We start from the raw sequence: 24600 nt of genomic DNA, 5'->3' as shown, positions 1-24600 counted from the left end.
AACTGCATAAAATGATGATGAAGCTCCCAATGAAGAACCGATGAAATACTTAACCAATGCAACACAAGTAACCAAAGAGAACTATAAATGTCACAGCCTAAGAACAAGTGGGAAGTCGTTTCCCATTCGCCGCAACCTGCTGTGCAAGCCGTGTCTGTTGCTTGAATAACTCTCCTCCTTGCCAAATTATTTTTAGTAGGCAATCTGCCACGAACGAGGCGCCACACAAACAAGGACACCTTTGAGGGAATATACATGTGCCAAACATCATCAACCAGCGATCTGTCAACACCTACCCCTGAAGTAGTAAGAAAGTGATATGTTCCTCGAACAGAGTAACCATGGATTGGGTCTAGCAACCACCGCCAAGTATCAGTCGATGTTTCCTGCAAAACAACATTATGAAGCATAACAGAACACTCCCCCACACTCTCCTCCTCCCATGCTATTAACCGACGTCTCCACTCCCACGCTCCTCCTCCCACTTCCCACCCTAAACTCTTCATCTCCTCTATTGTTTGCTCTTTATTCACAGCCAAATCAAAAAGGCGGATAAATTTCAATCGTAATGGTAATTCCCCCACCCAAGTGTCATACCAGAATAAAGTTTCCCTTCCATCACCCACTATCCGCCGTATATTTTCCTCAAACCAACTACCGACACCGTTACCAACCCCCTCCCGTATCCTACAAAGCGACCTCCACCATAAAGAACTCAAATTCCCCCATCCTTCAACGACCCCCTCCTCCCCATACCATGATTTCAAGACACGATACCACAACCCACCCTTGTCAATCAACATCCTCCGACACCACTTTCCCTTGATGGATTCTTTTATAGAATGGATTTTATGAGACTTTTTAATTAAAAATGTGAACATAATACTTATTCAACAATCTTACAAAAATTTTGAGAATTTATGAGACTCTCACAATTTCCTTTTCTTTGCTATCCAAAATTCCATTTTCTCAATAGTTTTTATGGGCACAGAATAAGGTCGTTTGTCGTTTGTTCTGGGTGTAGAGGCCTATAATTCCATTCTCGAAAGATTTTAACTATTTGTTCAATTTATATTACTTCTACTTCAAAACTTTTTTTTTTTAAGAAGACTCTATGTATAGAACCATTTTTAATATGCAATATTTGGCTTCAAAGTATGTTAAAAGCAAGAAATGAATTAATAGTGTTATACACGATGTTGGAAAAATAAAAACATCCTATAAGCAGATAGGTAAACACAATTAATTTCTTGTTATAAATCCAGTGAAATCTTGATAGTATCTTAAAATTTTATGATATATATATTAAAATCCAAATTACAATTCTTTATAGTCGTTTAAAATCTTAAAACTCATTGAAATCTTACATATTCTTTTAAAATTCACTAAACTTTTTCATATAAAAATTATTTTAAAATTCTAATCCAATACGCCCGAAGAGGAAAAGAGAATGGACAAAAAGGCTGGAAAGAAATGTGGGCGCAACGTAATGATGATGAATTGCAAGCAACTTCCATGAAATAACCAGCTTACGGAGGAACCGATAATTGCGCAAACTCTACACAAGTATTTATAGGAGTTCATTTAGATTCTACACAAGTCATGATGATTTAGTCCCTCAAAAAAAAAAAAAGTCATGATGATTTAGGTATCCTATTACTCAATCCATTTCTACAACTTTTACGCTTTCAATTTCAAGTTGCAGACACGTTAAAAACATTATTTTCTGCATTAAAATTGTTCGTGATTTTTAAAGAATAAGCCGTTGACACACTGTCACATCTATGTGATATATATATGATGTATGAACTCACACCAATATCCAAAAATGTGAGGCGCGGGACACTGATTAAAGATACTAAATAAAGAAAATTAAATAATAGTTATTGCATTGAAAATTATATAATTAATTCATAAAGTCAAAAGATTGAATAATCAAGTTAGGGATGACAATGGATAGTTATAGATACGAATAGTATAATATTCATTCTTATTCCATTTGATAAATATGATACTTGTATCCGTCTCGTACATGCACGGATATTCATAATACAAGTAATTTATAGGTGTTGAGGTATCCACAAATATTTATGGATATCCCTATATTTATGGGGAAAATATATCTTTTAAACTACCTAAAAACTTACTCTTTAATATCCATACAAATTTCATAATTTATTCAAAATCCATTAAAATTTTATAAGCCCTACAAATTCCATAATTCATACAAATTTCATATTCTTTAAGTAATTCATACAAACTCTTGAAGTACGTCAATGCAAATTTTCAAATAATCAACTTCAGAAGGAAAAAAATATAAAAAAAAACTTATGGATTCCAAAATTCAATAACTACATCTTGATTTTCTAAATTTAATCATTTATTTAATTATTAATGGATTAGGGATGGAAATAGGTCAGGTTGTCCATCGGAGGCCTATGGTCGGGCTTACTTAAAGTCCGACTCCGTCTAGATCGTTTATTAAATAGGTTAGACTCAATCTTTTTAAAAACTACATTAATTTAAATAGGTTAGGGTAAGGCTTATAAAAAACCCTACTAGACCTATCAGGCCGACCCATATATGTGTATTTATATATACTACATTATATAATGTTAATAAAGCACGGAAAAAATGGATGTACATGCTTTATAAACTTTTATTAACCTATTAACATTTTAAAAAATATATGTTGATTTGCCTTTTTTATAATAGGTCAAATCATAGTTTTAAAACCCGGCTCAGACCGACGGGTTCAACCGGTTGAACTGGGAACCTGACCGGTTCAAGCCAAGTATTGGATCGGGTATGCTATTAAACCGGTGTGAACCGAAAAGAACCGGTCAAACTCGGTAAAAACCGGTAACCCGGCGGTTTTTGAAAACCGACCAGGTCAGTGAACCGCGCTTCTGATATTTTAATAAAAAATCTTAAAATTGGCATGGACAGGAGTTGAAACGCGACCAGCAACAACCAAGGCAAGACAGAAACCTTAACCATTACACCACATGCTTTTTTGTGATAATTGTTACTTTTTATTTATTATATTTTTAATGTTTTCTAGACAAAGCAACACCCTGGCCATTACTCCCATGATTCAAGTAGATGTTAATTTAACACATAAAAAAATTTAATTTAACTCTATTTTAAATTATAATAAATCGTTAACGTTCCTAGTTTATCAGCTCATATTTATAAGTAAAATACATACTTTTTTAATATTGTTGTTTATCTCTTTATTCAAACAAAAAAATTGTTGTTTCTCTCTAAATGTATATTTTTAATATTCATTTAAATATGATATGTATTTGTGTAGGTATGAAATGTGCATATAAAGTAATTAATTTTGATGATTTTGACAATTGGTAGGTTTTATGATTTTTTTATTTTTATTTTTGAGATTGAGTGATTAGTTTAATCCGATCCATCTTAGTTTAAGTACACATTTTTATATAGACCGAGTTATACATCCGAGTTATCCGGTTTAATCCGGTTCAGTTATGCGGTTCGACCAATGACTCACTGGTTCGACCATTGACTCAGTGACCCAATACCCCCGCCGAATCGATGATCGAGCCGAGTTTTAAAACTATGGGTCAAATGTTATATTTAAAATTGTTTGTACAAATAATGCTTTTAGACATGCTAATAGGCTATGCCGAACTTTTAAAAAGGTCATGTCAGACTTAAAATAAAGTTTTTGACAGGTTAATAGGCCAAACTTGGGCTTTAGTTTTTTCAAGGCTAAAGTGCACTTTTCACCCCTTAAGTTTTAAAAAGTTGTGATTTTAGCACCCTATGAAAAAATGACAAAAGTGACCCCCTAACATAAGGGAAATACGATCTTTTGACCCCTTATCTTCTCAAAAAGTTGCGATTATGACCCCTTTTTGGGACACATGGCGTCTTCTCAGCAATTTTGGGACGAAAGGGGCTAAAATTGTAATTTTTTAATAGGAGGCCAAAATCGCAACTTTTTGAAACTTATGAGTCAAATTTTTTCAACTAGCTAGGATTGACCTATTTAAGTAAAGCTCGACTCGGCCCGACCTAATCCCTCCCCTAAATCAAATAAGTGCTTGTATCCATAAAATAATGAATAGTCAAATATTCGTTTATTATATCGTGGATACTGTTAAGCCTACCCGTCCCTTAGCATAGCAGATTTTATCCATAGATACTTGAGGACACGAGTTTTTTTATCCATCCCTAAATCAAATCAACATGATTAATCCAAAATCAACAATTATATTCTCTAATCACATCTATGATTTATTTTTATTTTTATATGCAAAAAAGAAAATACACCCTCTATTTTCAAGCAACCGTGAATTAAATATTTGATAGTTTTTAGAAAGTCAAAGTGACCGTACAAGTGTGTCAAATAGTCTTGTTCAATGCTTAAAAAAAAAAACCAGTCTTTGTTCAATCTACAACACGTGTTTACCCTAGATACATTTTTATTTTTTGAAAGAGTAGTATTTTAATAAAATTTTATGTTCGATAAGCGATTCCAAAGAGGATATTATAGGAAATCAATTTCAATACGTCATTCCATATCTTACAATATGTTCTACAGTCAAAGAGAGTGGAGTGGAATTTTCCTCTTTAGAATCGTATATCGAACATAAAATTTCATTAAAATACCACTCTTTGCTGCGAATGTTCCAATTGCTGGATTCAATTGAGAGATACCTTATTAATTAAGTAAATGTAGTAACCTTAATTAGCACACACTGCTAGAAAGAAGAAAAAAAGTACTCCATTCACATCCGTCACATATTAGATGACACAATTGACAAATATACAATACTGACTTGATAAACTTTGATCATATTTTTTTACTAATATATAAAGATAAATAATATCATATAAGATGTTGGATTCGTCCCGATAAACATTTTCAAAATGTTAAATTTTCATAATTTTTTCTAATAGATAATTAAAGATATTTAAGATAAAAAAAAACATGCATTGGTATGTGTGACGGAGTCAATTGTGTCACATAATATAGGACGAAGGGATTAGTTTACAATTTTGACATTTTTAGATTTTAAGTGTGAGTAGTTAAGTCTTAGTTACTTTTAAATGAGTAAAATATTGGATATATAAGATATTTGGTCAATACTTAATGCCTTAAGTTTTTTTTTTTTTTTGGAGATGTGGTGTCTCCCTCTCTTGTAGTCTTGAATCATTGGTTCTTTGTTGCTCACGACTTCCCCAAACTCCTCAACAAATGGTATCAGAGTCTTGGTTTGATGTTATATAGATGATGAAAACTCACACTTTAGGTAAAAGTTGTTGGATTTCTACCGTGAGTTGTTAAGTAACATGTCACCAATAAACAAATAAAATGTTCGATATATAAAACAAGTGACATATATATCCGATGCTTTAAGGTTTTGAATAGAGATAGAACATCTTTTATCTCTTGTGGTTTTGAGACATTGGTTTGTTATTGCTGTAACTACTTTGGACTCCCTAAATGATATTAAGTATTTGTTTTTTGAAGGATGGTATTAAGTATTAACGACTAAACTAGAGACATATTCCATATTTCTTTATCCCTAGTTTACATCATTAATTAATTAAAAAAATTATAATCGTGAGCTCATTTTTCATTAGACTTGCACAAATGTAACTACTATTCAAAGGTCAAAGATAGTTGAATGGTCAAAAATTTGCAAAATGGTCCAAAGAGAAATCGTCCTTTTCAATCTTTATGAGACATGTTAACTGTTGCCAATGGTTATTGTTAAACACTTTAATAAAAATGAATAAATCTTTATATATAACACATTGTTAATCCTTGCAGTATCTTCTCATTCACTATACGAATATGGTATTTCGAAAAGAAAAAATTGTATATATACTATTACGTTGGTTAAGTCTAACCTTAATAATAAGTACGTAGCTCCTTCACGTATATTTTTCCATTATGATAAAATAACTATGTTTTAAGGGATCAAAGGATATGCATTGTCAAAAATCATAATTTTTGAACACATCAAAGAATTATGAAATTTCTTTTATTGATGTGGTAATTTGCATAATTGTGATTGAACTTCAATGTAAAATAACTTAAAAGGTGACAATGCATATTCCTTAATCACATGTTTAAAAAATTAAGCTACCGGTTAAATATGTTAAATAATGAACTAACTAACCAATTCGTCGTTGGTTGGTTTAATCTAAACTGTATCATAGTCTAATTGAACAAGATTTAACTAACGATTATAATCTCAATAAAGTGAAGGTCTCACCGATTTGATCTTCAACTAAATTTCTCAATATTGATTAAGAGTCCACATTGATGGTTATAGGTGAAGAACAATCTTACAAACTATTTTTGTGGAAGTAGAATGAGATTGAGTTAAACTTAACTCAAGTTCTCTATGCACCATATAAACTCTTTTTTAAGGATCTAAGATATATAACCCTAGCACATGACAACTCATAAACATGACTGACGTGTTTAGAGTTAGTATTAAATATTATCCTCGTGAGTTTATCTCAGTTGGTAGGAACAATGCATAATATATGCAAGATCTGAAGTACAAACTCTGGCCACCACAAAAAAATGTTAGTATTAAATATTGGAGAAAATCTTTCATACACAAAACCATAATATTAAAGATATGTAACCTTATCAAACCACCAAATAATAAAACAATTTTGTAAATTAATTTTATGGAGTTAACTGATAAATTAGAGAAATTTTATATAAGCCAGTTTCGATATCTATGTGGATTGGTGTATAAAAAAAATCCTAAAATTTGATTGATAATATAATATCATCTTTAAAAGTAGAAACTTACAATCATCTTTAATCTTGTGACTAAGATAATGACTTAATCGGCGTCAGATTAATTTTAAAAAAAAGAAACTAAAAACAAAAACAAAAAGAAAACAAATGTGAGATACCAAACAGTATATGACCACATGTTAGTGTAAATTGATGATGAACGTGGGGTGACAAAGACAGGAGAAACATGTGTGTTTGAAGTTTGAATACCAAAAAAAGGAATGCATTTTAAAATATAAATAGGAGTTAGGTTGGAGCAGCCTCTTTTCTTCTCTTCATAACATATTTGAAAAGCATGCTTCAAACCACAGATTATTCAAACTCTTTTGAAACGTCTTAAATGTATGGTCACAACTCACATGCACTCTTTTATTCTTGTTTTTTAGGTAGTAAAGTACCCATTAACCTCTATGATCCCTAATTTCCCACCAATCAATTTTCTTTCCAAACATCACAATCAAGTTTCCAAAAATTGTCACCAATCTTACGTATGAGCTGTGAAAATTCCAAGCACCAAATTACGTTCAGTTTTTTCTTTCTATTTTTGGTCCACCTTCTCCCAACGCTCTGTGTGCTATAGGCTGGAATTCTTATGGAGTCTCATCATACGATAAGTTTGCAATTATTTATCCCTACATACTCCCTCCGTCGTAATTTATAAGTCAAAAACACTAATTCACACTTATTAAGAAAACTAACATTTAGTGATTTGAGGTATAATTTTTTATGTTCTCCTTGGAATAAGTTTTATGGAAAGATGTAAAAATAATTCTCATTGGTTAAAAATTATGGAGAAAATAAAAAGGAGAACAAATGGCATTTAATTTTACATTGGAAAAGATGATTTGTTTGAAAAAAAAATAATAACATAAAAGTTGGTCTTTTTTGCTTATATTTTGAGAAAAAGAAAATGAGATTTTTTTTGCTTATATTTTACTCCATCCGTCCCGAATTGTATGACGTTTTGGACATTTCACACATATTAAGAAATGTAATTGATATTGTGTGGGAAATAGATATTATGAGTTATTTTACAAAATTGTCTTTAATAAATGATATGAGAAAGATAAATGAAGGAAGTGAAAGAAGATAGAGTAATAAATACTTAAGGATATAATAAGAAAAGTAACATTAATATTTCATTGGTATTGTAAAACGACATATAATTTGGAACAATTTTTTTTCTTCTTCTAAAGTGACATACAATTTGGGACGGAGGGAGTATACAGTAAGATATTATTGAATTTTGACGTGATTATGTTTTTTTTCTTCTTATTTTAACATGCATTTAGATTATTTTTTTCATAATTTTATAATTATTTACACAACTTTCTTCAAAAAAAAAAATATTTATACAATTAAATTAATATTATAAAACTTCTACATATTATTGTTGTTGTTGTTATTATCATTATTATCAGTGCAAAATCCACCACTCACGTTCCAGTCTTTCTGATTTTTTTATGCGCTAACGCATGTAAATTATTAACATAATTTTTTATGAAATTTTAATTTTAATTAAAAGTATATAAATTAGATGTTTGTGAATTTCAAATTATAATAAAACCAACAAACCATGCTTATCTGCTCTAAAAAAAACAAGTCTTGTCTTTTTCAATGACACTAACAATATAGTTAAAATGATATAAATTCTTTTTTTTTTTTCCCAATGCAGATTGGTTTCATGTTTCCTAATGTCATGGTTGAGAATTTACTGGCATCGGCATCTGACCACTATCCACTTCTTTTAAAAAAGGAGGAGTCTCAACGTATTTGGGTTCCTAGGCAGTCATTTAAATTTGAAAATGCTTGGTGCCACTAAATTCTCAACATAGTCGATTATCGAGTGCAGGTATGTAGGTTATTGACAAGCTTACAGTTTGTGCAAATGATTTGAGCTCATGGAACAAGTAAAACCAAAATGGACTTAAGCAAGAGCTTGAAAATTGTCGACGTGATTTGAATCGTTGTCGTAACCAAGGGGCAGCGGCTGATCCAAACACATTGACAGATTTTCGAAAGCGTATGACACACTTGATGATTAAATAGGACAAGTATTGATGGCATCGAGCTAAGACTCACTGGTATCGTGATGGTGACCTTAACACTAAAAATTTTCATGCTGCAGCCACGTCTAGAAAAAAGGTAAACCGTATTAATTTTTTGGAAAATGATGTGGGGGTCAGAGTTTCAGATGAGCAAGGTATGTGTCAGGTTGCAAAAGGGTATTTTGAGACATTATTTTTGGAGAGTAATATCACTCGTGCACCGGTTGTAGACATTATAGAAAAAGTTGTTTCTGATGATGATAATGCTTTACCGACCGCCCCTTTTCAGGCTCACGAGTTCAAGGATGCTATGTTTTCTATGCATCCAGATAAGTGTCCTGGCCCGGATGGTTTCAATCCGTGTTTCTTTCACAATTTTGGTCTGTTTGTAATTCTCATATTTTTCAGGAGTGCAGCACCTGGCTCAACAATAATCAATTTCCACCGTCTCTAAATTCTACAAATATTGCATTGATTCCCAAAGGTAATGAGCAGAAATCCATGAAGGACTGGAGGCCGACTGCCTTGTGCAACATATTATATAAATTAGTGGCAAAGGTTCTTGCTAATAGACTTAAGAAAATTCTGCATAAATGTATCTCTGAAAATCAGTTAGCATTTGTTCCAGAGTGTTCTATTCTTGATAACGCCAAGATAGCTATTGTAGTGGTACATCATATGAAAGTTTGCAAGAAAGTAAGAGATAAAAATGTTGCACTTAAATTAGATATCAGCAAAACCTATGATAGAATTGACTGGCTTTATCTCAAGGAAGTGATGATTCAAATGGGTTTTTCTAGACAATGGGTCCTGTGTGTTGAAACTTTTGACTATTCCGTCATTGTTAATAATGAGATGGTGGGTCTGATTATACCAGACAGGGGTTTGAGACAAGGTGACCCAATGTCGCCCTATTTATTTATCTTGTGTGCTGAGGGTTTATCCGCTCTTATCTGTAAAGCTGAACGCTGCGGAGATCTCCGTGGCATATCTATTTGTACTCATGCACCTACTATTTCTCACCTCTTATTTGCAGATGACTGTTTTTGTTTTTCAGGGCAGATGAGAATGAAGCGTAGGTTATGAAGAATATTCTCCACACTTATGAGTTAGCTTCGGGGCTGACTATTAGCCTTCCAAAATCTGAAGTTTTCTTTAGCAGTGCCGTTCCAACACCCTTGAAAGAAGTTATTACAAACATTATAGGTGTCAGAGCGGTGATGGGAACAGGCAAGTATCGTAGCCTTCCATCCATGGTGGGTACAAGCAAAGAGGCAACCTTCAGATTTATCAAAGATCGTATATAGCATAAAATCAATAGTTGGAGCAGCAAGTGTTTATCTAAAGCTGGCAGAGAGGTTATGATTAAATCAGTACTACAATCTATCCCGTCTTATATTATGAGTGTCTTTTTAATACAAAATAAATTAGTTGAGGCAATTGAAAAAAAATGATAAACGTCTTTTGGTGGGGTAATGGTGGAAATATGTGCAGAGGGTTACATTTGATATCTTCGAAAAGGTTATCTGCTCATAAGAATTTTGGAGGCATGTGGTTTAAGGATTTGACATCTTTTAATGTAGCTATGTTAGGAAAACAGGGTTGGAGATTCCAAACTGATTCGTCTAGTCTGTCTCTCGTGTATTTAAGGCTAGATATTTTCCTAATTCTAATTTCATTAGTTCTAATATTGGGCATAATTCAAGCTATGTTTGGAGGAGTATCTTTAGTGCCAAAATTGTGGTGAAACAGGGCGCGCGTTGGAGAATAGGTTCTGATGCTAATATACCTTTTTTAGGCGCTCCTTGGCTAAAGGATGATTTGTCTTTATCCACAACTAATCCAATTTTTGAGCCTTTGATGCAGGTGAAATTAAGTGAATCTATTGACCAAGATTTGAAGGTGTGGAAAGCGCCCCTTATTCATAATTTGTTTGATGCGCACACTGCACAATTAATTGTTAACACACCGCTTCAGTCACTTGTAACAGAAGATAAACTTATACTCTAATGGATAAGATAAAAAAAAATAAAAAATAAAAACATAACCACTAATCAGTTCAACAACACTTGTGACTAAGATAAAAAAAGAAACAAACGCACATAAGTGTAGGAAACAAGCTCATTGGATATGAATGAAGTAAAAATAGGAAACTTGGTTGAATTCTTTTATTCTTATCACAACCAACGTAAGCTAAATTTATGAGAAGTGATATTGATGAATAAAAATAATAATTACTATTATTTTCATTATTATCAAGTATTTAAAAATTAAATACCGCAATTTAAAAACTACTAATGTATGTGTTCTATTTTATGTTGGATCCCCACATTCTAATATTTTAATTCACATCCCAATAGTTCAAAGTTTTGTTACTTGGTATTTAACCTTCCAACTTCATACCAATGTTCCCACATTTGTTTCCTTCTAGAAGTAATAATACATCCAATACACAGTGGATTAACTAAATGTATTTTGACTATAAAATAAAAATCCATCAGGATTAGCTTTTTTTTTTTAAATCTATTTTTTTACAAATATAAAGCCAACACATGAACTAGTTAAAAATCATTTAAAAGAAAAATCACTTTTTTGTGTAGTAAGCAAACAAATTAATGAATCAATGTCACCCTTAATCTTGATATCTTGCCTATTGATTACTGGTATCTGCTCGTTTTTCATTTTGTTACGGTCTTTTGACAAATAAGAATGCAAGCTTAAATCTTTATTCCTAGGAATAACATTTCTTGGAATATAAAGATGACAATTTTATTCTAAGGAATTTAGGAAAAATATGTTTGATTAGCTTTATAATATTCCTAGGAACCATAAAAATAGAGATTATAATAGATAAACTATTTATGAATTTATTCCCATCTCCATGAGAACTTTATTCCCACCCTTTTTCTTGGGAAATTTTTTCTATTCCCAGGAACATTTTATACCCGGGAATAAAATTTAGTAAACTTGTAACAAACACATATACATTCCTATCATTTTATTCCCGGGAATCAACAATTATAACTTGAAACAAACACACCCTAAGTGTTACAGACTTTAAATGTTACAGACTTTAATTTGTAGATCTTTTGCATATGGATATCATTGACCGTGTTTGAATAGAGCGGTTTTCAAATCTAAGTGTTACCTATTTCATTCTTTTTTTTTTTTTTTTGGTTTTTGCACCGGTTTCCGATTCATCAAAGTGGGCGACTAATCCAGCTCGTGCATAGGCATGCACACTGGCCATACGTTGTTCCACTGGGAATCGAACCCAGTATTCCCCAAATACGATCTTAGAAAGAGATGCTTGTCAATGGAGCCCAATCAACTTGGTTTATTTCATTCCACAAGTCTCAACATGTCCTAGTTTCATGGGATAGAATTTATTGTTTAAGATTCTTGAGTCAGGAGAAAGGGATGAGTCATTTAAGTTTGATAATCCTAACTTTCCATTCTTAGGATTGTTTTTCATGAATTCGTTTGACCTCTTCCCATTACTGAATGATAATAGTACATTGATTCCATATAAGTGGACTTTATTGTTTTTGGCAAAAGGATCAGTATTGCAATCCCAAGTGTTAAGTGAAGGGATTTCAATATTAATCAAATATCAATTGGTCCTTATAAAGGAAGGAGTTGACTGAGTAATTCTTAATGATTTGATATCCTGTGTGATCTCTCATTGCCTTAGAGAAAAATTGAATGAGTTTGACTATGAATATTAGTATGAGGGATGTGCTCATTGGTCGAGTAGTATATTAAGGGGGGCACTGTATTGTTCAAATATGTCCCCAGAAACCTTATTAAATTGTTGCCAATTAAATTGTCTCATAAGCACATGCTTGCTCATCTTTGGCAGCCTTGTAAAGGAGTCACCAATACCATCACTCCTTTTCATGAAAAGAAATTGTCTGGCTACCTATGCCCCGGCAGTTCCAGCTTATACAACTGTCGAGATCTTTTTATTTGTTCCAACTTATTTCGGGACTCTATTAGTTGTATAAGTTGGAACTTTTGGGGTATAGGTAACCCAAGTACAATTAAAGAGTTGTGCTTCATCTTGAGTTTTGATTTCTGCTTTTATCTTGATAGAGAATGAAGAAATATCTAAATTGCAAAATAACTAATTATTCTCTTGGAATTTATTATGATATTCGTCTAATCTATCTTTGCTCCCTTGGTGTTTTGTAGGTGATTTTAATGATATTTTATGCTTGTGAGAAAAAATAATGGTAGGGTGGAACACAAGGATCAGTTGAAGAAAAGCTTGCAAAGGGGAAATGATCGTCATTTTATTTTTGAAAATGCATGGCCTTTGGCATCTTTCTGTGCAAAATAACATCACAATGCTAATTGAGAATGGAGTGTCCGACTCAAACATTAAAAGATAGCTTAGGGAAAAAAGTCGGATTTTCAAGACACGTGACATGCTGAAGTCGGTGAAGGAATTAAAGGATTTGGGGTTTAATCCTTCAAAAATAACTTTTGGTGTAGCATTGTATGTGTCATGATTAGGAAAAACGCAATCTTGGATACACCAGGGACAAGACATGCACGTGTCGTGATTAGGTTTTGATGTCTTAATTGAAGCAATATGATGGAAATTTTGGTCCTACTATGCAATAAAATCATTTTGAGATGTTGCAGTTAAGGTGTGTCGACTCGAGTGCTTTTGTTTGAAAAAGATGCAGAACAATAAAGAAAATAAAAATCCATACGTTTAATTTGATTTAAATAAAATAAGATATCAATTTATATAAATAACCTTGTAATAGTAATTTGATTTATTGAATTTATCTTTCTTATGTCTTACTATTCCAACTATCAGTATAGACTCATTCTAGGTTCATACAATTTACTGCAAAACCCTGCATGCTTTAGATTCTAAGTAATTCTTTTGAGTATTTTTTCGTTGATTCTCCACACATTGTTGTTTATAGGGAAGATTTAGGTAGTTTCTGTTACTGATATAAATTTTGGTTGCTAGATAATAGAGCCTCACAAAATTTAACAATTCTCCTTAGCTCACTATTGGCATATTTCTTACAAGTCAATGTTTGAATCACTCGCAGACAATTCATTTTTTATCATAATATGATACTGCCTCCATTCGCGCAGCCATTCCAAAGCCACGAGCAGACCATAGTCCAGCTTCGGCTTCAGCAGGCCTGAGTAAGCCTCTGAACCAGGCTGTGTTAAGACTGGATCATCAGTCCCTGTGCATCTCGCAGGCAGTACCCACAACCAAAAGTGTTTGAATCTGTGAATAGTTTAGGATCATCGTTGCACATCAAGGTTCAAGTATCTGGTTTCGACCATCTGTCTCCCTCACTGCATTGGTATCTTCTCGTAACCGCACTTTGTCTTGAATGGTTCAAGTCTTGTAATTTTTAGAGTTTAACAAATTATAACAAGGATTTGTTGCATTTTATTAGCTTCTTATTTGTTTAAAGGGACATGGCATTGTCTTCAATTATGCTAAACAAGTTTTTGTTTGGCAGACCGGTGTTACAAATGCTGGTGATTATAATTCAACAAGTTCCTCTTAATAAAAGTACAATCACTTGCAACCATATGCTTCCATGCAAATCATAAAAGTATGTACTCAACATGCATAGTCTACTTTCATTCATTCACCATGTAATTAACAAGTATACAAGACTAAAAACTATAAGAAAAAATGCATAGAGAAATTCAATATTCAAAATCAATATTCAATTAACAAAATCTATAAAAAAAAGTTAACTTCAAGCACCAAAACTGGTTCGTTTTTCTTCTTGAAATTGGCTATCTTAGTTCTGAACATTTTTCTTGCAACAATGACTTCAGAGAAGTAACTTTGAGAGTACATTTAATTAGTGCATTTGCTATATAATCTAGTCTTATTGTATCGATATCGAGTACAAGTGAGACATTGTAATGAACATTTGTATCATGTATAAAACTGTAATTTTATATATTCGATGAATTTTTCCATTTGTTACCATGTTCAGAATTCAAATTGTTGAGTCATGTTTTACATATTTGTGGAACGAGTTCTGCCCAGGGAACTGTTCTCCAACCTGGCTGGCAACCAGGTCACTCTCCTCTAATGGAGTAAAAATTAAGGAACAAGACAACAAATTAAGGTTAAACACCTGAAAAAATTTAGTAATGACATGCCAGCTTTGTCTCTTGTTTGTGCAAGATTCAGTTTTTCTTCATAAAGCTTTAACAGATAAGGTGACTCTTCTTAAAACAATTTATATGTGTCAATGAACAATTTATCGCTCATTAAAAAAGGAGCAGTCAAGCTTGCATTCTTTTTTCGCAAACCTTTCTTAAGAAGATATTGCACCCTTGATATGATACTTCTCTCGAGACTAGAACCAATAACCCTAGGTACTTTGGCAATCACCAGAGCATCCAAACCTAACGGTTTGATCCAAAAGCTCATTGCCAAGTATTTTATCAATGGATGTTAATATGCAGTGAGGTTGCTTTCTTAATGCTTCAAGAATATCTTCATCAGACAAACCATATTTCTTAAAGGCATCATATTTTTCTTTCCATCAGGTTTTGGATATATACGTTTTGGCAATCAATGCTATTGAGAAAGGTGACTGTGAAGCATGAAACTCTGAATCCTTGAATCACTTGCATAGAGTACCTTAATCAGGCTCCAAAGCAATCTTGCAATATTTGAGTTTGTTACTCCACTCTCAACCAGCACTCTGATGTTATGCACCACACTGTTTTTTCAAAAGAAAGTTGGATTGTGATTCAACGAAGCAAAAGTGTCTGTCAGATTGCAAGAATCGGTAAACAAATTCATAGGTTGGGACTAATTGATTCTTCAGGCTTGCTTTCAGGATGGCGGTGTGGTTTTTAAGAATGTTAGGATTTAAATCGAACACAATAGGTAGAGCAAAGATTGGAAGCAAATTCTGGGAAGAACCCAAAATTATGGATGAGACTTCACCAACTCGAAGGGGCTGAAGTTCGACGCAGAGCTTTTTGGTTGTTAATTTATAGCAGCACCGACCAACATCCAACAGCTCCAGTCTTTCTGGTTGATTTTCTTGCATTGAAGTGGCTTAAGTAGCCCTCGGAGGAGTCCGTTTATATCTGTCTGAGCTTTCAAAGATATATTGACCATAGGCATCTTACTTACCATCAGATACCGACAGCGTAGCAGCACGGCGCTTGTATTGCTCTCCCACAACCCCGTTTTCACGGTTTATGCTATTCGCATTTCTCTATTGGTTTTATTCTTATTGTGCATCTTGTGAGCGCGATTGGATCCGCGAAGGCAATTGCTCGGATGTTCCCCTAACCCAACGCGGAGGTTGAATCGATCCACAATTATTTTTGTTTTTAGTATTTGCAAAGTAATTAAAATTGCAACTACAACTAAAATCAGTTCGAACACAGCAACCTAGTCTGGTGTAGCTTAACTAATGACATAAACTATTGGACTAAACAAACAGGGACGGAGAAATGACACTGTCACAAAAAAAGTATAAAAATCAAATACGGAACAAGATAATAAATTGAGACTAAAATACCCTGCGGAGATTCATGACATGCCAATTTAGTCCCTGGTGTGTGCAAGATTCAGCTTTTCTTCAGAGGTTTAAGAGATAAGATGACTCCTCCTTAAAACGTATTATGTGTGTGTCAAGGAACAACTTACCGGTCACTACAAATGGAGTTGTTAAACTTGCATTCTTTTTCCGCAAACCTTTCTTTAGAAGATATTGCACAACTGATGCCCTAGGCATGATAGTTTTCTCTTGGTACTTTGGCAATGGCCATAGCATCCCAACCCAATTAAATAAACTATAATATTTATTGCCAATAAAAAATAAATTCACGATACTATCTGCAATCACAGTGGCTGCAACCATGACCGAGCCTGCAAATTAAAACTATGATCCTACCATTATGTAACTGTGAAATAGTTATATATCTTTGAAATGTAGTGTCAATTTAATTTGTTCTGCAAAATTTGTATTTCAATGGATACTTTTAAACAGAAAGTTGCTACAAATGTTTCCATGGAAACCTTAGAGAGACATAAATAGTCATATACTGTAACTGTAACTGAAGAAATCTGCTATATAGTTCCAATAAGCCATATTCTTTTGCTTCCAAGCGTTCCCCCATGTTCCATTCATAACACCAGATGTGCTTGAAGTTGGGATTCTCGACCTGTAATTCAAAACAAATCAACTTAAACAGGAAAGTGAAAAATAAAATGCACACATATTAGCTCAATTGCTTCGATAACATCATCAATATCCTTAACGATACTATTAAAGATTCTCCCATTTCTCTCGCTCCTAATTACCCAAATTGCGGCATGCCAAATCATGCTATACCCTCTTTGAAATTTCTTTGACATCACCACATCACTCCAACACTTCAAATCGAGCAAAACACACACCTTTCGCCACACTAAGGATACAACATTACAATCTAACAAAAGGTGATATGATGTTTCCACTCCATTATTACACAACACACCAGTTAAAGAGGCATCCGGAGGCAATACATTGCAAACCGCAAGATTTACTTTCGATGGGATTCTATTAAGGAGTAAGGTCCAAAAGAAAGCAATAACTTTTGTTCGCGAGGAACACTTCCATATATAATCAAAAACCTTCTCCTCCATCGTAGTCAATCCACCCTCAACTAACAACCTCTCCTCTAGCACCTTATAAGATGATCGAACCGAGAATGACCTACCCTCATCCGGAATCGACCACCAAAGATCCTCCTCATCCGCCCCTCTAAAACCTCGGAGGACACCTAACAAATCATTAATTAGCCCCACTTCCCAATCAAAAGGTACTCTCCTCCAAGATAACGCCCATCCCCTCATACCTTCCCTCAATCCCCAACCAAGAGAGATTGATCATATCTTTATGGGAGATTCAACTTATCATCATCGTCAACATAAAGAAAATGCATATTCTAATATATAATAAATAGTAAATGAAATACCAAAACAAGTTCATTTAATCAAGGGATAGTAAAACCGTTGACAGTATCCAATAAATAATCATTCTACAAACAAATCAAAGCCATCATATATATGAATATAATCACACGATATATTACACAATATACACACAGATTAACATAAATTCAAAGTAATAATTCCTTAAATAAAAACTTACTTTTCAGCAAATCGAAACCAAACTTTCAACATGATTCTGAGAATGGGCCAAGCCTGCTCTACTGGTAATAATTCTATCTACTCTACCATCTCTCAAATTATAGATGGTGACATGACCATCTTGTTTGTTTTCCAATACAAGTGTATTATTATCCTCAGATAGGTGCAACGGTAACCATGATATCGGTTTAAGATTCTGATAATTAATTGTAAGGAGTTTCATCCAAGACTCTTCAACTCCAAATTCCTTCATCTGCCATATAACGAAATCGGTTTTCTTCAAATCATGACAAAAACAAAGAGTACTCATCAACACACAGATCGCAGGCTCAAGATGTGGCACTTCATCAAAACCCCGAGGGAGAAGTAACCTAGTGTATGTCTCAGTACCCAAATCAAGTGAAAGAATCACAAATTGACCAAGAGTAAAACACTTGCTATCATAATTCCAAGTGCCAAGCTGATTGAAGCAATTCTCAAGTGCCAACCAATTAACACTGCCACTAAAATAAACATCATGATTTATAAAAGCTACAGTAATATCTTCAATATCTCTCCAAACATTATCACCCAAACTGAAAACCCTAACTCGGGTTCCATTCAATTTAGTTTTACTGTCAGAAAATAAACCATACATCACCACTTTATAAGTGTCACTCGAACTATCATAACCAAAAGTATACCTCTTCATGGGATACATATTCTTCAGATTTTCGTTAGAATACCAAAACTTTTTAGATAGTATCCTTGTGGCTGGGTTATAGAAATGAAGAGAACTTTTTTCGCTGATCTTGTAAGCATGATAGTTAACACATAACAATCCATTACAAGAACCAACGAAAGAAGCAACGTACATAAAATCCCATGAATAGGAAGGATCTGCGGCAATGGTGAATGGAGGATTCTGTAGTAACCGACTTACGGGGACGGTTATGACACGCTTCTGATACATTGATAGAAGTGCTAGGTGTGGCTTTCGTGCAGATTGATGAAGGTGCATTTTGATGAATCTTGGATCAGAGATTAGGGAGTTCCAAGACTTACTCACACACTTCATCCGTATCAGATATTTAACCTGAAGGAAGGAAAGCAATACAGCGATGAGTTCTTCGGGGAGAAATACCGGCGATGGAGACGGAGTATTCATGGTTTTGGTCCCTGATGGAGACTGAGTTCTTCTTCTTTGGATTGCTTTCTTTTGCATGGTGTTCGGGTGGCGGTTGTTTGGATATGTTCTTGTTTATCGTTGCATATTTTTTTGGTTCCGAAAATAAGTAAATAGAGATAGAGATACATGGACATACCAATTCCATACACCCGCTCATACCACCTATGACATGGCAATAAAAATTTTAAAAAATTGATCTTTAATGACATGGTAAAAAATGATTAAAAGAAATAAAGCTGTGTTTGGTAACATAAAAAAGTTAGTTTATAGCTTGTTGGACTAGCTTATAAGCTTGTTTTGATAAAATGAGATGTGTTTGGTAAAAAGCTTTTCTCACTAGCTTATAGCGTTTTTTAAGAAGCTAATTCAAGTAGCTTTTTAACTTATAGCTTGTAGCTTTTTATACTTTCTTCCCATTTTAGCCTTTTCTTAATTTTATTTTATTTTATTATAATAAAAAAAACTACCCACTATCTTCTTAAACTAACTACATTTACCATGTATGGCTTTTTAAATTTTCTTGTCCACTTTTTTGTTTTTTTTTACTTTGCTCATAATTCATATAATATATAATTTTATATAAAATTTATAATAGTGAAGCAAGTTTAGTTAAATAAAATTCATAAAAATAAAATAAAAATTGTTAAATAAAAAAATTCGATTGAATTCATAAATAAATTATTATTTTGGAAATGAAAATAATTTGAAATATATTAATATTTAAAAATAAACGTGTTAAGTAATAAAAATTATATATATGATATTAAAAAAAAATTAAACAAGCATGTCCTTTTATGTCATTTTATATTTATAGTCACTTCAACAGCTAATTTTACCAAACACTTTTAATTTTAATCAGCTAACTTTTCAGCTATAAGCTATCAGCTATTAGCCATCAACTATAAGCTAACTTTTCAGCTATCAGCTAGCTTATAGCTTTTTTTTTTACCAAACACACCCTAAGAAATAGATCAAGGCAAGGCAATTAAAAAAGAAAAACTTTCTCCATCTTTCTCCACGCGAACTTTCTCCATCTTTCTCCACGCGAACTTTCTCCATCTTTCTCCATGCGAACTGCTTTCTCCATCTCTCACTCTCCGATGGCCAATAGCTCTCTCTCCGTCATTTGCTCCGACGGCCCGTAATTCTCTCTCCATACCCTGATTAGCTCTCTCGATCTCCTTCCTCCTTCCTCTGCACGAATCACTTTCTCCATCTCTCTTTCCTTCGCCGAATCTCTCCGTTAAAGGTGATGTTTATCTCAAATCTTGTATTTGGTGAAGGCTAAAATAATTGTTGAATTAGAAATTCATGATGAAGAAATTAATCATATTAGGGTATGATACTGAGTTAGTGATAATTTAGGGTTAAATTATGTGTTATATTAGAGTATGATACTGAGTTAGTGATAATTTAGAGTTAAAATCTGTGTTATTTTCTAGGCTAAACTACAGTTTTGACCCCCTAAGTTTGCCAATGTTGCGATTTTGGCCCTCTAATAGAAAAAATGAAAATTTGGCCCCCTGAGATTTAGCCCCTTTGCAATATTGACTTTTTGATTAATTTTGACCAAGTCAACGCCTAAGTGGCATTTTCAAAATTTAAAAAATCAACATAATCATTTTCGAAATTAAATAAATTAAAAAAGAAATTGAAAATAAAAAAAAATAGAAAAGGAAAAAACAAGTGAATTCATCTTCCAGAAGAGACAAAGATGCAGAAGGATATAAAAGACTGGCGCAATGATAGTTCTGAAGAATTAGAAAGCTTTGGATGCTTATTCTCAGAGAAAGGACATTGAAGGACAAATAGTACAATAGTACAACCATTGCCACCACTAATCCAACATCTTCATGTGCATAGTACAAGCTACAATTGTGTCTCTACTGGATTGGAACGGTTAATTCCCTATCAAGGAATGGTTTTCAAATTATTCCTTCATAGGACATCAACCAAATCAAGCGACAAATCAATGTTGATTGATCAATCTTCTCTAACGACTCTTTGATGTGCTGACACCTCTACAACATCTTTTTCCTACCTCTATATAAAGGAATGAAGATTTGAAGATATGCAGAGACTCTTTAATATTTTGCAAGTGCCAAAACTCTGTCAAAATTCTTTAAGCATCAAACACTTAGAATTTCTAATAAACTTTCATGTCTTAGAAATTCCTAAGTATAGAGTATGACATGTTTTCTATTGTGAACAACTAAACAATTATTTCCTTGTAATTCTTGTTTGTTATAAGTGTCTTGCTTGTGTGCTTGAGCAATTGTAATCTTGTGTTATTATAGCGAAAAGACTTCTGTAACTGACATGAGACTAGACTACTTTCGAATTTTGGAAGGAACCAGGATAACTCTCTCTCTCTCTCTCTTCTCTCTCTCTCTCTCTCTAACTATCTCTTTATTATCGAAGTTCTTTACAAATCCTGAACAAAGTAATTCTTAAGAGTCAAAATCCTGAAGTAGTTCTCGTTCAAGATAATATGCAAGTTGATATGAAGGAACAAAAGTTGAGTACAGAAGCTGTGAAAGCTCAACTAATGGAAGTTACGTTAGTACAAAAGCATCAAAATGAGATCCAAACAGAACTTATAAGAAAGCAAGAGGAATTGGAAAGGAAGATGCAGGAGCACCATGAGGAATCTCTTAGGAAGCAAGTTCAGTTAGCTAAGGAGCAGGTAGAACTGGAAAAGAAGCAACATCAAACCAATGATGAAATAGATGTTATCTTGGAAATGATGAAGAAGCAACAACAACCTTAGAAACATATTTGCACACCCTATTAATTTTTGCCTTGCTTCTGATATTTTTAACTGCCTCTGAATATTTTTTGAATTTGATATACTATGTGCTTCTGAATGTTTATCTAGCTCTAATTCACTATGTGCTTCTGATGTTTATATTCTCATATTTTTATCCAATCTTTTCTTACTCTTTTCAATAATTTTTGTTGATGACAAAGGAGGAGTAAGACATAATAGCATCAAGGCTCTGAGTACACTAAGTTAACTTAAAACTTGACTTAGGAACCATCTTCTCTCTCTTATCCTCTGAATTGTAATGTGATTTAATTTTAAGTGATGAGTTATTTAATTATTTTTGAATTTAAAATAGATTTAATTAATTTGGATAGAATTCAGAAGGAGCTTACAAAACTCACCTTACAAACTATAAGATTTAGGGGAGCTTTCAAACCTCATACCCTAAAGTCAACTTGTTAATTAGATTAACAACAATTGACTATTAATACTTGTGTTTGTCATCATAAAAAATGAGGACATTGTTGGAACAAAATAAATTTAAACAATGCCTCTTGAGTTTTGATGATAACAAGGTATTAAAAGTTCAATTAGATATGCTAATATCTGTTCAAGTGTGTAGGACCTTAGACTAAAATTTATAAGTCTTAAAACAAAATATTGATTCTAGAAGTGCAATTTAGAGCAAAGGAATTTTCAAGAGTAGCCAAGTTGAAACCCAGAGTCTGAAGAAGTTAAAGTCTGAAGGTCATCCAGAAGCTGAATGTTCAGAGTCTGAAGATCACTCAAAACCTAAAGTGTAGACCCTGATGTTAGTTTCAACAATTATTAAAAGAGAAAAAGATGCAGAAGGATATAAAAGACTGGCGCAATGATAGTTCTGAAGAATTAGAAAGCTTTGGATGCTTATTCTTAGAGAAAGGACATTGAAGGACAAATAGTACAATTGTACAACCATTACCACCACTAATCCAACATCTTCATGTGCATAGTACAAGCTACAATTGTGTCTCTACTGGATTAGAACGGTTAATTTCCTATCAAGGAATGGTTTTCAAATTATTCCTTCATAGGACATCAACCAAATCAAGCGACAAATCAATGTTGATTGATCAATCTTCTCTAACGACTCTTTGATGTGCTGGCACCTCTACAACGTCTTTTTCCTACCTCTATATAAAGGAATGAAGATTTGAAGATATGCAGAGACTCTTTAATATTTTGCAAGTGCCAAAACTTTGTCAAAATTCTTTAAGCATCAGACACTTAGAATTTCTTATAAACTTTCATTTCTTAGAAATCCTTAAGTATAGAGTCTGACGTGTTTTCTATTGTGAACACCACTTATTGTATATCAAGTGTTCAACTAAACAATTATTTCCTTGTAATTCTAGTTTGTTATAAGTGTCTTGCTTGTGTGCTTGAGCATGTGAAGTCTCTTGCTTGTGTGCTTGAGCATAGGAAGTCTCTTGCTTATGTGCTTGAGCAATTGTAATCTTGTGTGATTATAGCGAAAAGACTTCTGTAAGTGACAGGGGACTGGACTACTTCCGGATTATGGAAGCAACCAGGATAATTGTTTGTGTCTCTCTCTCTCTCTTTCTATCTATCTATCTATCTATCTATCTATCTATCTATCTATCTATCTATCTATCTCTCTCTCTCTCTCTCTCTCTCTCTCTCTCTCTCTCTCTCTCTCTCTCTCTCTATCTATCTATCTATCTATCTATCTATCTAACTATCTCTTTATTATCTGCTGCACTTAACTCTGAACTCTACTTCAGAATCTGAACTCTATTAGAATCTGAACTTTGGAATTAGTTCAAAAGAAGAAAAATCTAACACAATTCAACCCCCTTCTTGTGTTTTTCTCACCTTCTCTCAGATTTGTGTTCTGTATTATCCACGACACTCAGACTCTATGTCATAATCTGAACCCTTCAAAATCGGACTAGTATCAATACTCACAAAAAGAAACCACAAAAAGCCAACACAATTCAACCCCTAATCTTGTGTTTTTCTCACCTTCAGTGGTAAGTTAGTCAAGTCTGATAGTGAGAGGAATAAAAATATGACAAAATCTTCTGAATGCTACGTTTTATTTGGGGTTGTGATGACAGAGCATCATATGACATTTTGGCTACGTTTTTAGTACTTTTCTTTTCATACAAATAAGTTGAGAGATAGATGAGTTGTTAATAAACTTAACATATTGTATTTTTTTCACTCTAGTCGTTGTAATTCACTTTTATCCTAGATTATGCAATTCCATAGGTGTTTTGAGTTTTTAATAGTGATAAATCATGTAAATCGACAAATCAAAACATCATGTGAAGGATCAAGGATATGAAGATTGAAGTCAATGGTTCTTAAAAGGTTTTTAAAGAAAATACAAAGTGAGGAAAATTTATTTCAAGTTCCTAGGAGTTTTCAAATGGAAGAACGATCGAAAACGGCTGAAAAACTCAAGGATTCGCACATTTTGGGCTGTCTTGTGTGTGACTCATGCCTGGCTGGGCATGGCTCCCACCCTTGGAAGTGAGGCTACTACTATGGGCATAGCTAGTGCCCGCTGTAGGCAAATTTTTCCTGCCACTTGTTTTCAAGTCGGATCGCTGCAAAAAGCCCACTTTCCTTATCCTAAAC

General features: G+C 33.3%; 1 protein-coding gene across 1 annotated transcript; it reads right to left on the bottom strand.

The window, feature by feature from the left end:
• Positions 1-18023: 18023 nt before the first annotated feature.
• LOC11445654 (F-box/kelch-repeat protein At3g23880) lies at positions 18024-19298 on the bottom strand. Its single transcript, XM_003622123.3, has one exon. The coding sequence runs from the start codon at positions 19221-19223 to the stop codon at positions 18024-18026; it is 1200 nt and encodes a 399-aa protein (XP_003622171.3). The 5' UTR covers positions 19224-19298.
• Positions 19299-24600: the final 5302 nt, after the last annotated feature.

This window comes from Medicago truncatula, chromosome 7 (genome assembly GCF_003473485.1).
Source record: "Medicago truncatula cultivar Jemalong A17 chromosome 7, MtrunA17r5.0-ANR, whole genome shotgun sequence".
Taxonomy (NCBI): domain Eukaryota; kingdom Viridiplantae; phylum Streptophyta; class Magnoliopsida; order Fabales; family Fabaceae; genus Medicago; species Medicago truncatula.
The sequence above is the reverse complement of the archived record's forward strand: the minus strand, read 5'-3'. Positions and strand labels throughout refer to the sequence as shown.